The 13,584-nt window shown below is 41.3% G+C and overlaps 1 protein-coding gene across 1 annotated transcript in view; it reads right to left on the bottom strand.

The window, feature by feature from the left end:
• adi1 (acireductone dioxygenase 1) overlaps positions 1 to 9,994 on the bottom strand; it is an 18,829-nt gene extending 8,835 nt beyond the window's left edge. Inside the window, exons 1-4 of the mRNA XM_060934690.1 lie at positions 9,855 to 9,994; positions 6,060 to 6,207; positions 674 to 793; positions 425 to 604 (exon numbers count right to left, since the gene is read on the bottom strand). Of these exons, the coding sequence (XP_060790673.1) occupies positions 425 to 604; positions 674 to 793; positions 6,060 to 6,207; positions 9,855 to 9,946 (540 nt within the window). The 5' untranslated portion in view covers positions 9,947 to 9,994. The remainder of the gene's footprint in view (positions 1 to 424; positions 605 to 673; positions 794 to 6,059; positions 6,208 to 9,854) is intronic.
• Between the last annotated feature and the right edge of the window lie 3,590 nt (positions 9,995 to 13,584).

The following is a 13,584-nucleotide window of genomic DNA, read 5'->3' on the forward strand; positions in this document are numbered from 1 at the left end:
TTCGTTTCTGTTCCATGTGAAATAGAAAAAGTTCCCGGTTTTCGTTTTCGTTCCTTGAACCGGTTCAAAGCCCTGCTCAGAAGGCTAATGGATGATTCGAAAACCCTTGTACAATCATGTTAGCACAGCTGAAAACAGTTTAGCTCTTTAGAGAAGCTATAAAACTGACCTTCCTTTGAGCAGATTGAGTTTCTGGAGCATCACATTTGTGGGGTCGATTAAATGCTCAAAATGGCCGGAAAAATGTCTCGACTATATTTTCTATTCATTTTACAACTTATGGCGGTAAATAAAAGTGTGACTTTTCATGGAAAACACAAAATTGTCTGGGTGACCCCAAACTTTTGAACGGTAGTGTATCTCTCGAAGATGAATTAAATTCTAAAATAAGCATGGCGTGCTTTTGGACGAAGGGCTTACTGACCGTTTCGTCCATCGTGAATCGATGATAAATTCCTGCTGGCAGTGTGATCATGTCTCCCTTCATCATAGCAATCCGTATCCAACGGTCACTTTTGTCTCGAACGTCGAAGTACGCTCTTCCATCCAGGATGTACCGGATCTCGTCGTCGAGGTGAAGGTGTTCCCGATAGAACGTTTTTAACTGGAAAACAGGTGACTGTTAGATTAAAACATGCATGTCATTGGAACTGTTTGGATTTAACCTACTTACTTTCTCCTCATAGTTGGGCAGTTTATCCGGGTGAACGTCAATGATGTCCATGTAGGAGTAACCTTTTTCTTCTCTGATCTTCTGCAACTCGGGGTCATTTTCGTAGACATCAGCGTTTAACTGAAGAGAAACAAAGACGTGTAATTCTAAGTTCCTTTTTCTTCAGTACTAAAGGTGACTTATTTTAGTACGGTTTGAATAATCTGAAGTAGAGCTCTGTTTTAAAAATGGAAGATTTGGATCCACGGTCATCATGACAGCTTGTAAGAAAAGGCGTGGACCTTTTTGCTGTAGAAAGACCGAAAGGAATTTCTCTCACATAGGCTACTTTTTTATTGATTGTAGGAAATCGCGTGGGCTGATTGGGCGAGAGATTTGGGTTGTTTAAATAATATTGGCTGGCGTTGAGTGGTATATCAGATATATTCCATTCAGCTAGCATGATACTGAACAAGTCGAAGATCAGTAGCTGAATGGAATATATCTGATATACCATGAAAATAAAGCCAGCCAATATTATTCGTATTTATAATTATACATTCTCTCTTCATATCAGTATTCTTGAAGGCCAACACTAGCTTACCGGCGACTTGGTGCTGTTAGCATGGCAGTCCAGTTACCTTCCAGCTGGTGTAGTGTTGGCGAAGGCCGCTGCTAATGCAGTCAAGCCGAATATATATACATTTCATTTATTTATTTTCCCCTGTGTAATTTACCGAGTTATTGTTAAAATCAACACTGACAGCTACACACAGCAGAGCGACCTGGCAGCCAAAATTCTCTCAAAATCTTACATTTTTACCGAAGCAATCCTCACGGCCATGTTTGTTCACAAACTGTCACTGTCGCTCGCTAACGCGGAAGTTTTACATCTCCGATGTGTGACATCGTGTTGTCTTGACAATGTGCAATATTCTAACAATACTGCATGCTCATTTCTCCGTTGGGTAGAACGGCGTAATACACAGAGGATAAGCGATATGTGAACAATATTGCATGCTATCAATAAACCCACTAGAAGGGAATAGAAAATATATATATGTTATTTACCAGCTGAGAGGTCTGTATCGTGAAATACCGTCACCGAGGTCTTGAAAGTACTGAGCGAGGCCCTCTTGGCCGAGGTCACGGTATTTCACCATACGGACCGACCTTAAGCTGGTAAATAATATATTTATTTTCTTCTTTACCAAATTCTAACAGAAAATGAGAGCGCCCGAAAGGGAAAACCGAGCCGAGCCGCCATTTTGAATCCTCATTCACGGCTGTAATGCAAATGGCTTCCTCCTCGGTATACAAGTGCACTTCCATGGCAGGAAAAAAAACTACATTTTGCCGCCTATGTAGTCCCCTATTTATACAAAATTGAGTCATTCAGGATTCAGCCATGTTTTTGCTTGGCGACAGCAGCAGTTAGAGGTTTTTAGCTTTCTCCTGAAATGTTTTCTTTTATTTCTTCTTCCTCAGGGTAGTAAAACTCGCTTTCACTGTGAACACTGTCGTTATCGCTATCCATGCTGTAAAATTAATGCTATTCTCCTGAGAAATATGAAAATAACTGTTGACAAAAATTGCTACGTTTGTTGTTGTGAACGAGTGAGTCGCCAGAGGTCCGTAACTCGCCAGCCAATCACAGCGCAGGATTTGATGGAAACCGGACTGTGAAAAAAATATATGTTTTTATTCCACGGAAAAAGTGTACCGTATGTATAATATTTTTCGATAATCACCTCAAGCGACTTGGCAAAATGGCGGCCAATCACATCGTCACTGTAAGTGAGGAAGAATTAGAAATTTTGAAAAATAAATGCTGTTCCGAAAAGCATTAAAGATTCTATGAAGTTTGGTCGAAAACTATTCAAAAATGAGGTGGAATTGGGATTTATTCTGTCGATTTCAAAACAAAGTATTTTATGGGCGTCGGCATAGAGGAGTGATAAATCTGCACCGCGCCGTTATTACATTTGAGTGCCACTTTTGAAATTAGAATTTTTTTTTTTTTTTAAATAATCACTTGTGTGTTTATACTCAAACAATTATTCACCTCAGGATCAGTGAATATCTGTGAATAATAACCTCGACTTCATCTCATTCACCGATATTCACTTCGCCTTTGGTGAAAAATCGTTAAAAATTATCCCTACAGCGTATTACACTGCCGTGATACACAGTACATTTTACTCTGATTATCAGAGGTGGACAGTAACAAAGTACATTACTTAAGTACAGGACTCAAGTAACACTTTTTGAGTATCTGTACTTTACTTGTGTTTTTTTTTTTTTTGGAAACTTATGACTAACTTCACTACATTTGAAAGACAAATATCGTACTTTTCACTCCACTACATTTCTGTCAAGGTCCTCGTTACTCATTACTATGAAACAGCTTTGAAAGGGGACGTTTTGGAGTTTTTTTCTAAAACGTGATTGATTTTTTTTTTCCCCCCCAGGTGACACTGAGACAGCCGATCAGTAATCACTAGGGTCACGTTACATCCATAGACTGTATAAAATCAAGTTCAGTGATTTCTCAGCAGCGTTATTTAACACGATCAGTTGATGGCGGAATGGAAGGAGGCGGTTCTTCTGGAGAATGCACGCACTCATGGCTTTACCTAGAACCCACGTTTCAGTTTCTAAAAGGATTAAAGATTCGTTTTGTTTTAAATGTTTGCTGAAAACGAACCACATCACGGCGTGCAAAAACTCGCCGTCCAACCCGCGGAAGCATATTGAGGTATATAAACCGTTTTATTCCAAGAGAAAGCTTGCAGTAAAGTTGTCTGTGCTTTTAGAGCTAGCGATAACGTTGCAATAGCTATGCAGTCTGGTTAGTCAAATGGCTTTCTATGGATTTGTCCACCAAGTTGCCGTAGCCTTGTCCACGGCTAACGTTAACACATAGCTAGTTAACTTGGACGCTGTTAGTTAGCATGTAAAAACGGAGTTATGCTAACATGAATAACATTAACTTATCTGAAGTCCTTTCAAAAATGTGTTTTAGCATAATCTTGCCAAATAAACAGAATGTAGAAATCTTTCTTTTCTAGTAGCGTTAGCTACCCAATATGATTTTGAGTTTGAAAAGAGTTTGCTAGCATGTCAGGTGGAGTTTCACTGACTAGCTAGCTTAACGTTAAACCACCATGATGCCACAGCATGCGTTCATTTTGTGAATTCACATTTCTGTCTTTGGTAACGGCATTAGGTTTTGTAAGCGCTGTGTCAATAATACAACAATGCATTGACAGAAAATGTACTTTAACTTAAGTAAAGATTTGAATGGAGAACTTGCACTTGTATCGGAGGAACAGTTGACCAGTGGGATCTGTACTTTCACTTAAGTAATGAAGTCGGGTACTTCATCCACCTCTGCTGATTATTATACCTCCCAACCTTTATGAATTGTGTATCTGAGCTCCAGAATTTAACGTTAGAAGACAACAAGCTGGTAATATTCCACCTTTCTGTCCTCTTCTTAAACCTGAAATGGTGGAAATGGTCTTTTTCCTGTTTTTGTTTTTTTTTCCCAACGCTGGACTGGACGATTCAATCGTTTATCGCGATTGTTTGTTTGTTTAAATTGTCAGCAGGAAAAAGAAATATTGCCTCAGTAAGATGGAATTTGATCTTCCAAGTGTTATCAGAACATCTTCATAGAACAGGTTCTAATAAGCAAATGGGCATGACGAGTTAATGAATACCGTAAAATACCAAATAATAGCCGAGTTCCAATTAACCGCCGAGTTCCCTTTAACGGCCGGGTGTACGCGTGTGTTGTGACAAATAAAGGCCGGTTCCGAATACTCGCCGGGGTCTAAAAAAAAAAAAAAAAAAAAGCGTCCGAACGTTCTATCTAGAATCTTGAGGCCCAGCACTTTTCTGGTTTTTAAACGATTTTGCATTGCATAGTTTTCTACCGAAACAATATGAATGAATGAATGAATGAATGAATGAATGAAATTATTTCTATAATACTGTTTACAACATTTTGTTACGTGATAATAAACATGCCATTTCAATGTTATAATCTTGGTCTACCGTAATATTTCTTGAGGAATGCAACTCCGTAACTTTTGACAGATGTCTTAGCCACCCCTTTGGGGTATTCACCCAACGAAAGCCAGCGTGTGTGGTGACATTGAGGACTGCGGGTTTCCAAGGTTGGACTGCTGCTTCTGTTAAACGACCTAAATTGCCGAATGCATGCGTCAAAGCACACACTGAGTTTTATTAAAGACCTTATACCATTTCACTTGCCCTTACCCATTCGGATCTGGAAGACGCTTTACAAAAAAGGTGAGAGCGTTCTAACATGCATTTCAGTCTGCTCGCGGCCAATCTAATCCAAGGGGCCTTTTCAACAAGTAATCTGTCGTGCAAGTTGGGCAGAAGCACGCGTCAGGCAGGCAACATGTAGGCCTACAAGTCAGTAACCTATTCAACTAACTTTCATCCGAACTTTAAGTTTTCTACGGGGTCGAGCCACCGTACCAACTCACTCGGGGAATAGGCTCATATCGGCCAAATAGGGAGACGTCTTGGAGAGAAACGTGAGAATGCAAGATGACAGTATGTAGCCACTGCAGGTCACTTATTTTTCAGCATAAGAAAAAACCCTTTGGTTTGACACTTCGCACCCTAATTATGTTGCTTCAACGTCGCGCCCTCCATGCAATTTCAGATTGACAGACATCGCGAAGCGCAAAGGGTGGAGGCTGCATGGGTGAGGGTGATAGCAAGTGACCATAACTTTGCAGAGTAATTAAATCACAGTGCTGCGCACAGACAATGGTGTGGTTTCTTGATTATTTTGTAAAGCATGCGCTTAACTAGTCATTAACAGGAAAAGGTGTGTGATTTATCCTTTATCCACCCCGACTGTGCCATGCGAAGATGCATTCTGCGTCTTCAAAATTCCCCGAAGTCGGCACCGTGCTATCTGTAATCTAACTCTAAACAAACTGTAAGTTATACTGGTTAAAAGTAGGCCTATCTGAGAATGATTTTTTCCCCGTTTTGAGGTAGATTTTGGGGAAGGTATTTGTGAAGAAGGAATTAATCGCCTGTTCCAAATAGCCGCCTAGTCTCTAATACGCGCCGGGTCTCTTACGTGATTGAGACAAATAATCGCCCGGGCTATTATTTGGTATTTTACGGTATGCAAATTAGTTTGTCCCCTGGTGACTCAGATAGATAAAGGTAAAATTACATACAAGTCAGACATACTAATGTACAACTGAACTAAGAGTTTAAATGTCTTGAGTTTCTCCTGAAAATAGCCGACACTAATCCCTAGATCAGAACTAGTTGTATGATTCGAGTCATGCACTTCATCTCTAGTGTCATAATGGTCCTTAACCCCAAACTAAGAGTTTCCCCGCACCTTCCAGTGGCAAACCCCAATCTTCTGGAGGGTCTGGAGACTCACTGCTTCATTGGGGTCGAGTTTATGAGGCAGTCTCTGATCTTCACTGGACTCGTCCATGTACCAGGCCTCCAGCGTGGACGTGATGCAGGGATGAGAGTGGGTCCTGATGAAAAAAGCAGAAAATCTGTTATAAGGGGGGGCCAGGGGGACACCCCCCGGGAATTTTTTTCAAAATGAGACCTTACACACCCTATTTCCTGCAATCTGAGCTGTAGTTAATTAAAACACCTGATGCCTACACTACCGTTCAAAAGTTTGGGGTCACGTTGAAATGTCCTTATTTTTGAAAGCACTGTTCTTTTCAATGAAGATCACTTTAAACTAATCAGAAATCCACTCTATACATTGCTAATGTGGTAAATGACTATTCTAGCTGCAAATGTCTGGTTTTTGGTGCAATATCTCCATAGGTGTATAGAGGCCCATTTCCAGCAACTCTCACTCCAGTGTTCTAATGGTACAATGTGTTTGCTCATTGCCTCAGAAGGCTAATGGATGATTAGAAAACCCTTGTACAATCATGTTAGCACAGCTGAAAACAGTTTAGCTCTTTAGAGAAGCTATAAAACTGACCTTCCTTTGAGCAGATTGAGTTTCTGGAGCATCACATTTGTGGGGTCGATTAAATGCTCAAAATGGCCAGAAAAATGTCTCGATTATATTTTCTATTCATTTTACAACTTATGGTGGTAAATAAAAGTGTGACTTTTCATGGAAAACACAAAATTGTCTGGGTGACCCCAAACTTTTGAACGGTAGTGTATTTTAATACTTATTGAAATAAAAACATTATTCTATAGAATATATCAAAATCAGTATGTTTATTGCCTCGTCTCATCTCCTTCTGCTTATCCGGGGCCGGGTTGCGGAGGCAGCAGTCTGAGCATGGAAGCCCAAACTTCCCCAGACACCTCGGCCAGCTCCTCGGGAAGAACACCGAGGCGTTCCCAGGCCAGCCGAGAGACATAGTCCCTCCAGCGTGTCCTGGGTCTTCCCCGGGGGGACATGCTTAGAACATCTCCCCAGGGAGGCGTCCAGGAGGCATCCGAAAGAGATGTTTGAGCCACCTCAGCTGATTCCTCTCGATGTGGAGGTGCAGCGGCTCTACTCCGAGCTCCTCCCGAGTGACTGTGCCACCCTGCGAAGGAAACTCATCTCGGCTGCTTGTATCCGCGATCTTGTTCTTTCAGTCATTACCCAAAGCTCATGACCATAGGTGAGAGTAGGAACGTAGATCGCCTTTTGGCTCAGCTCCTCCTTCACCACAACGGAGGCCGCACCGATCTGCCTGTCGATCTCACACTCTACACTCTATCCTTCCCTCACTCGTGAACAAGATCCTGAGATACTTAAACTCCTCCACTTGAGGCAGGACTTCTCCACCAACCTGGAAAGGGCAAGCCACCCTTTTCCGGTCGAGAACCATGGCCTTGGACTTGGAGGTGTTGATTCTCATCCCAGCCGCTTCACACTCGACTGCAAACCGCCCCAGTGCATGCTGAAGGTCCTGGTTTGAAGAAGCCAACATGACATCATCCGCAGAAAGCAGAGATGAAATCCTGTGGTTCCCAAACAGGATTCCTTCCGGCCCCTGGCTGCGCCTAGAAATTCTGTCCATAAAAATTATGAACAGAACCAGTGACTGTGTATTACATTAATTCAAAATAATATATCTAGATTTTATGGGAACTGGTTATTACTCAGTCAACATCACTTGTTTTTCTAAAAAAAAATGTCCATTAAAATTCAGTTATTTACGGTTCCATTAATAATTCAAATTTTCATATGTTCAATATATTGAATTAAATAAAAAAATTCATATCTTAGAGACTGACCTTTTCCTAATGTCCACATTACTTGTATATGATTTCTTCACAATGTCTATTTAAACTTTAAAAGTTATCAACACTGTCAGCTATAATTCAATATTCAATCAAATTATGCTTCTTTTACATTTTTTTTTTAAAAAGTGGTTAATTAGTGGTCAAGGCTGTCAACATTAAATTTTAGTGCTTAATTTTTCTCCATGTTTGCTGCCCTGCCTGCCGATGTTTTTCTGATGCCATCCGTCATGTCTCGTATTACTGTTTTTTGTGTATGGTTTATTATGTGTATGGTGTTTATGTCCTCCTTGGTTATGGTTTGTTAGTTTCTTATTGTGTCTTGTATTATAAATGTTGTTTTTTGTTGTTGCTTAATGTTGTTCTTGGTTTTGTTTGTAGTAATTGTTTGGTGTTGAGTTTGTTAGCTTGTGTGTAAATGTATTTTAGTTTTGTTTTTATTTTTATTTAGATTTATTTATTTGGAAATATTTTAATTTTTGTTCTTTTAGGGTGACTATTTTGATGATGATGCCCTTTATTGTCACTAGTCACATGTAACAGCGAAATTAGCCGTCAACCTGTCCGGACATATACAACATACAATTGACATAGGGTAGACAGGACAGGAAGACAGGGATAAAGATAAAAAGGAAACACAACATGAGGAGAGATAAGGGGAAAAAAGAACACCCCCCCCCCACTATGCTCCTGTCAGGAGTACAGTGTGGGAACATTTAAAAAACCTTTGCACATAAGCACACAACAACACAAGTACACTTTAAACACAGGACTTGAAGGGGGGATCAGGGGTGGGGGGGGAGGAGGTAATCCAGCGCAAGCAAGCAGCCATCCGCTCCTGCAGCCATGAAGGCGCTGGTCACGCACCCGCTTGTCACACTGGGGGTTAAAATGGTGACCGCGGAGAGTTAGAGAGGAATGCGAGTGTCTCCCGGCAGTGACCTTCAGGGGGAAATGTTTCCTCAGCAATGGCCTGAACCAAGGCCGGTGCTGTCTCAGGGCGCTGAATGTCGATATGAATTGCTTGGTCTTTCCAGACGCAGTCTTTGCACGTCCACACCGCTCATCCATATCTGTCCATTCCATTCAAATTGATCTCCGAAAAATGTATTCCTTGCAAAGCTGAAAGCTGCTCCAAGATAACAACCATTTTGTGGTTAAAGTTCTGAATGTCCACAGTCTGAGTGCCAACAGCTTTGCCCACCACTCCAATCATATCGGGCAGCTTTGTGGGGCTTTGAACAGCTGTCACCGTTGTCTGATTTCCTCGATATACCAGGGCAATGCCTAATCCAATCAGCAAAAGTCCTGTAATCATGGTTCCGAATAGGTAGATATCTTCAATGTCCTCCACAGAAAGAAATCGCCAGGCACACGACCCGCCACCGCTCCCACGCGTCCATCGTGTAACCAGCCGCAAACGTTCCGGCAGGGCAAACGGGTTCCCCCGAACCCAAACTTCTCATCGATCAGTCCAGGGACAGCAGATGCAAAATAGGCTTCTGGTTAATCCTGGCATATTTACATTTGTTTAAATGTTTTATTAATGTGCATTGTCCCTGATAACTAAACCTTTAAATAAATAAAGTTTATTGAATGAAACAAATCCATATTTTATGGGGACTGTCTTTATCTTATTGTCCACATCACTTGTATGTTTTCTTCAAAAGGAAAATGTCTATTTACACTTTTTACAGTTCCCAGTTATTTTTGAAACAAATTTTCATTTGATCATTTAGACTTCAGCTTCCTGGCCAAAGCCAAAAGCTCATCAGTCCTCTCTTTTTCCCTTTTTCTTTCATTAGCCAGCGCCTCCTGTGTTTTTACCTGCTCTAACCTGCTCTCTTGCTTTCCTTTTGCTTTGCTAAACTTGTTTTTTTTTTTTTATACCAGCATCAATTTCACGTACCTTCGCTTCATCTCGCTTGTCAATAGTATTCGGCATCTTGAGAAAAAACACCGATTAGAGGAAAGTATTTTTGAGATGCAGCTCACAGACATGTCTAAGTAAGTTTTGATCACAGAAAGCGGACGTGAGTATCTTTGTAAAAACTGTTCTGATTGGCTATTACGGTCTCGACGTCAATGTTTTGACCAATAACAATGTAGATAACACGAACGTTACATCACATTCAACCAGACTAAAGATGGCGACTTACAAATAACGTGTAAACATCATTGGAGTTAATAAAGTTTGAACAGCACGAAGGAACATACCCCAACCCCCCGAAATTAATAATAAAAAATTCTCAACGGATTTGGCATAATATAAAAACCTCGTTTTTTACAACTCAATCTTGAAGCTCTATATAACATTTGCAGGCTCGCCAGAGTGAAGCCAGCTGGCCGCCATCTTACCACTCGCATCGTGGAGCAGAAGCGTTATTTCGAACTGTAATCTACACAAAATTGGGCAAGTTATTTATATAATTGGTGAGGAAAAAATAGAAGAAAAATGCCTGCATGTGCAGCAGTGAACTGCACAAATCATCAGGGCAAAGATTGTGGACGGACATTTCACCTGTGAGTACTGAGATATACCGTATAGAAAGGAAGAACTATATGAAAGAGAAACGTATACTGTATAAGAAGAAAAACAGAAATAATATCCGTCAAGATAATTATAGTTGTGTAAAAAAAAAAACAAGTCAGGAGATACTTTTCTTGGAGCAAGCCAAATACACGCCGTGGGAGTGGTAATATGGCGGCCAAACCGGCTTCACTCACCTCTCTGAGCTCTCCAGAGTTTACGAACCGATTCCTGGAGTGAGTTTTCAGCACACGTGACTACCACTTTTCAAAATAAAAGCCCTTTGTCGTTACCTGTATTACGTTCAACTCCAAAAATAAAATAAAATAAAATCAGCTCCTTTTTACTGACAGGTAATATCGACACCAGACATGTTTGATTTGTTCATATTTCTACACAGTGTCCAGATTGTTTTTCTTTTAAAATAAAACTTCCCTGGGCGCTAACACCTCCAAGATACAAATATCACACTCTGAGTATAAATTCCGCGAGGGAATCCGAGACTGGAACATCGCTTACCCACCACATGACTTACCGAGGCTGAGATCTAGTGGATACATCACTTCTAAATTGCTATAAATGACTCTAAATATGCCTGAGAGTCAAGCATTTGGGTGTCAAAATAAACCCGATTAGATTAGATTAGATTAGATTAGATTAGATTAGATTAGATTAGATTAGATTAGATTAGATTAGATAAAACTTTATTGATCCCTTTGGGCAGGTTCCCTCAGGGAAATTAAGATTCCAGCAGCATCATTACAGATAAACAGAGAAAAGAAATAGAGAAAAACTTCTAGATAAATTAAAATAAATTAAGTATTCATCTCATCTCATCTCATTATCTGTAGCCGCTTTATCCTGTTCTACAGGGTTGCAGGCAAGCTGGAGCCTATCCCAGCTGACTATGGGCGAAAGGCGGGGTACACCCTGGACAAGTCACCAGGTCATCACAGGGCTGACACATAGACACAGACAACCATTCACACTCACATTCACACCTACGGTCAATTTAGAGTCACCAGTTAACCTAACCTGCATGTCTTTGGACTGTGGGGGAAACCGGAGCACCCGGAGGAAACCCACGCGGACACGGGGAGAACATGCAAACTCCACACAGAAAGGCCCTCGCCGGCCACGGGGCTCGAACCCAGAACCTTCTTGCTGTGAGGCGACAGCGCTAACCACTACACCACCGTGCTGCCTAAATTAAGTATTTACATATACAAATATAAAAGAATAAGATATGGGGAAGAGAAGGGGGGGCGGCGGTAGGAGAGATATTGCACTTTATATTGCACATTGTCCGGTATTGCTTATTGTTAGGCTAGGTTTCTGCTCCTTCCCGTCCTCTGTCCTCCTGTTACCCCTCCCCCCCCCCCCCCCCCCCCAGAGAGGAGTTGTACAGTCTGATGAAGTGAGGGACAAAGGAGTTTTTGAGTCTGTTCGTCCTGCACTTGGGAAGGAGCATTCTGTCACTGAATAGGCTCCTCTGGTTCCTGATGACGGTGTGCAGAGGGTGACTGGAATCATCCATGATGTTCAATAGTTTGTCCATAGTCCTCTTCTCTGCCACCGTCACCAGAGAGTCCAGCTTCATGCCGACCACAGAGCCGGCCCGCCTGATCAGTTTGTCCAGCCTGGATGTGTCCTTCTTGGATGTGCTGCCCCCCCCAGCACACCACGGTGTAAAACAGGACACTGGCGACCACAGACTGATAGAACATCCACAGGAGTTTCCTGCAGATGTTAAAGGACCGCAGCCTCCTAAGGAAGTACAGCCTGCTCTGTCCCTTCCTGTACAAGTGTTTTGTGTTGCAAGTCCAGTCCAGCTTGCTGTCCAGCCACAGCCCGAGGTACTTGTAGGAATCCACAGCCTCCACCTTGACTCCCTCGATCAGAACTGGTCGTGACCTTGGTCTGGGCCTCCCAAAGTCAATGACCAGCTCCTTGGTCTTCGAGGTGTTGAGCTGCAGATGGTGACACAGCTCCGAGTTGTAGCAGTTGTTTGTTTGGCTTTAATACAAAAAAAACCCAACAACAGGACTTTAAATTCATAAGACATTTGTTTTTAAAATTATAGATTTGTTTTATTGTAATACTACAGGGTGTTTCAAAAAATTAGATAATATTTGAGGTGTAAATATCCCAGAATGACATCAAAAGTTTTTTTGAAACACCCTGTATATTACGGAGCCTCGAAAGGGACATGCGTTAAAAAATTTAAAATCCCTCGTGAGCATGAGAATGATACTTACGAGCTCAGAATCGTACCCAGGGATCCTTAAATGGTGACAATAAATGTAGTGTTCTGTAATTTTAAACTACCATATACCACAGAATGAAAAATAATGCTGGTTTAGTTCTATTTTCAGAACAGAACTAAATAGAGCTTGACATTTGATGACATAGATCGTTACCTGAGATGGAATTTTTTTCAGCACGATCAGCAATTTGAGGAAAACCCGGACGTTATCATCGCAGGTAAGCATGGTGGAAAGATCATGGACATGTTTTTACTGATTAAATTCACCGATATCTCATGATCTCCTTGTTGAAACCTACTTTGTTTCTTACGCTTTCATTTGACAGCCGCCATTTTGTATCTAAATGCGTGATTGAGAAATCACGTGAGGTGTCGATAATAGTGATCACTTTCACCGGTGTCCACCATTATCGACACCCTGTGGAATTAAGGGACATTTACAACTGTTATGGATCGATCTTTGTGTAACATTGTTGAAGTAGATGAAGTACTTTAAACAGAAATAAAAGTGCTGTGATTTATATATATATATAATTTTTTTTTTCTGATTCATAACAGAATGGAATGTTTATAGAGTATTTGGAATCCAATTGCAATAAACAGAATACGACCAGAATAAATTCTGAGCATTACATGCTTAAAATATTCAGATTTTTCCATTCCATTCAGAAAATATCTATATTGCAGTCCGGGTTTGAGCCCCGTGGCCGGCGAGGGCCTTTCTGTGTGGAGTTTGCATGTTCTCCCCGTGTCCGCGTGGGTTTCCTCCGGGTGCTCCGGTTTCCCCCACAGTCCAAAGACATGCAGGTTAGGTTAACTGGTGACTCTAAATTGAGCGTAGGT

This window comes from Neoarius graeffei, chromosome 11 (genome assembly GCF_027579695.1).
Source record: "Neoarius graeffei isolate fNeoGra1 chromosome 11, fNeoGra1.pri, whole genome shotgun sequence".
Lineage (NCBI taxonomy): Eukaryota > Metazoa > Chordata > Actinopteri > Siluriformes > Ariidae > Neoarius > Neoarius graeffei.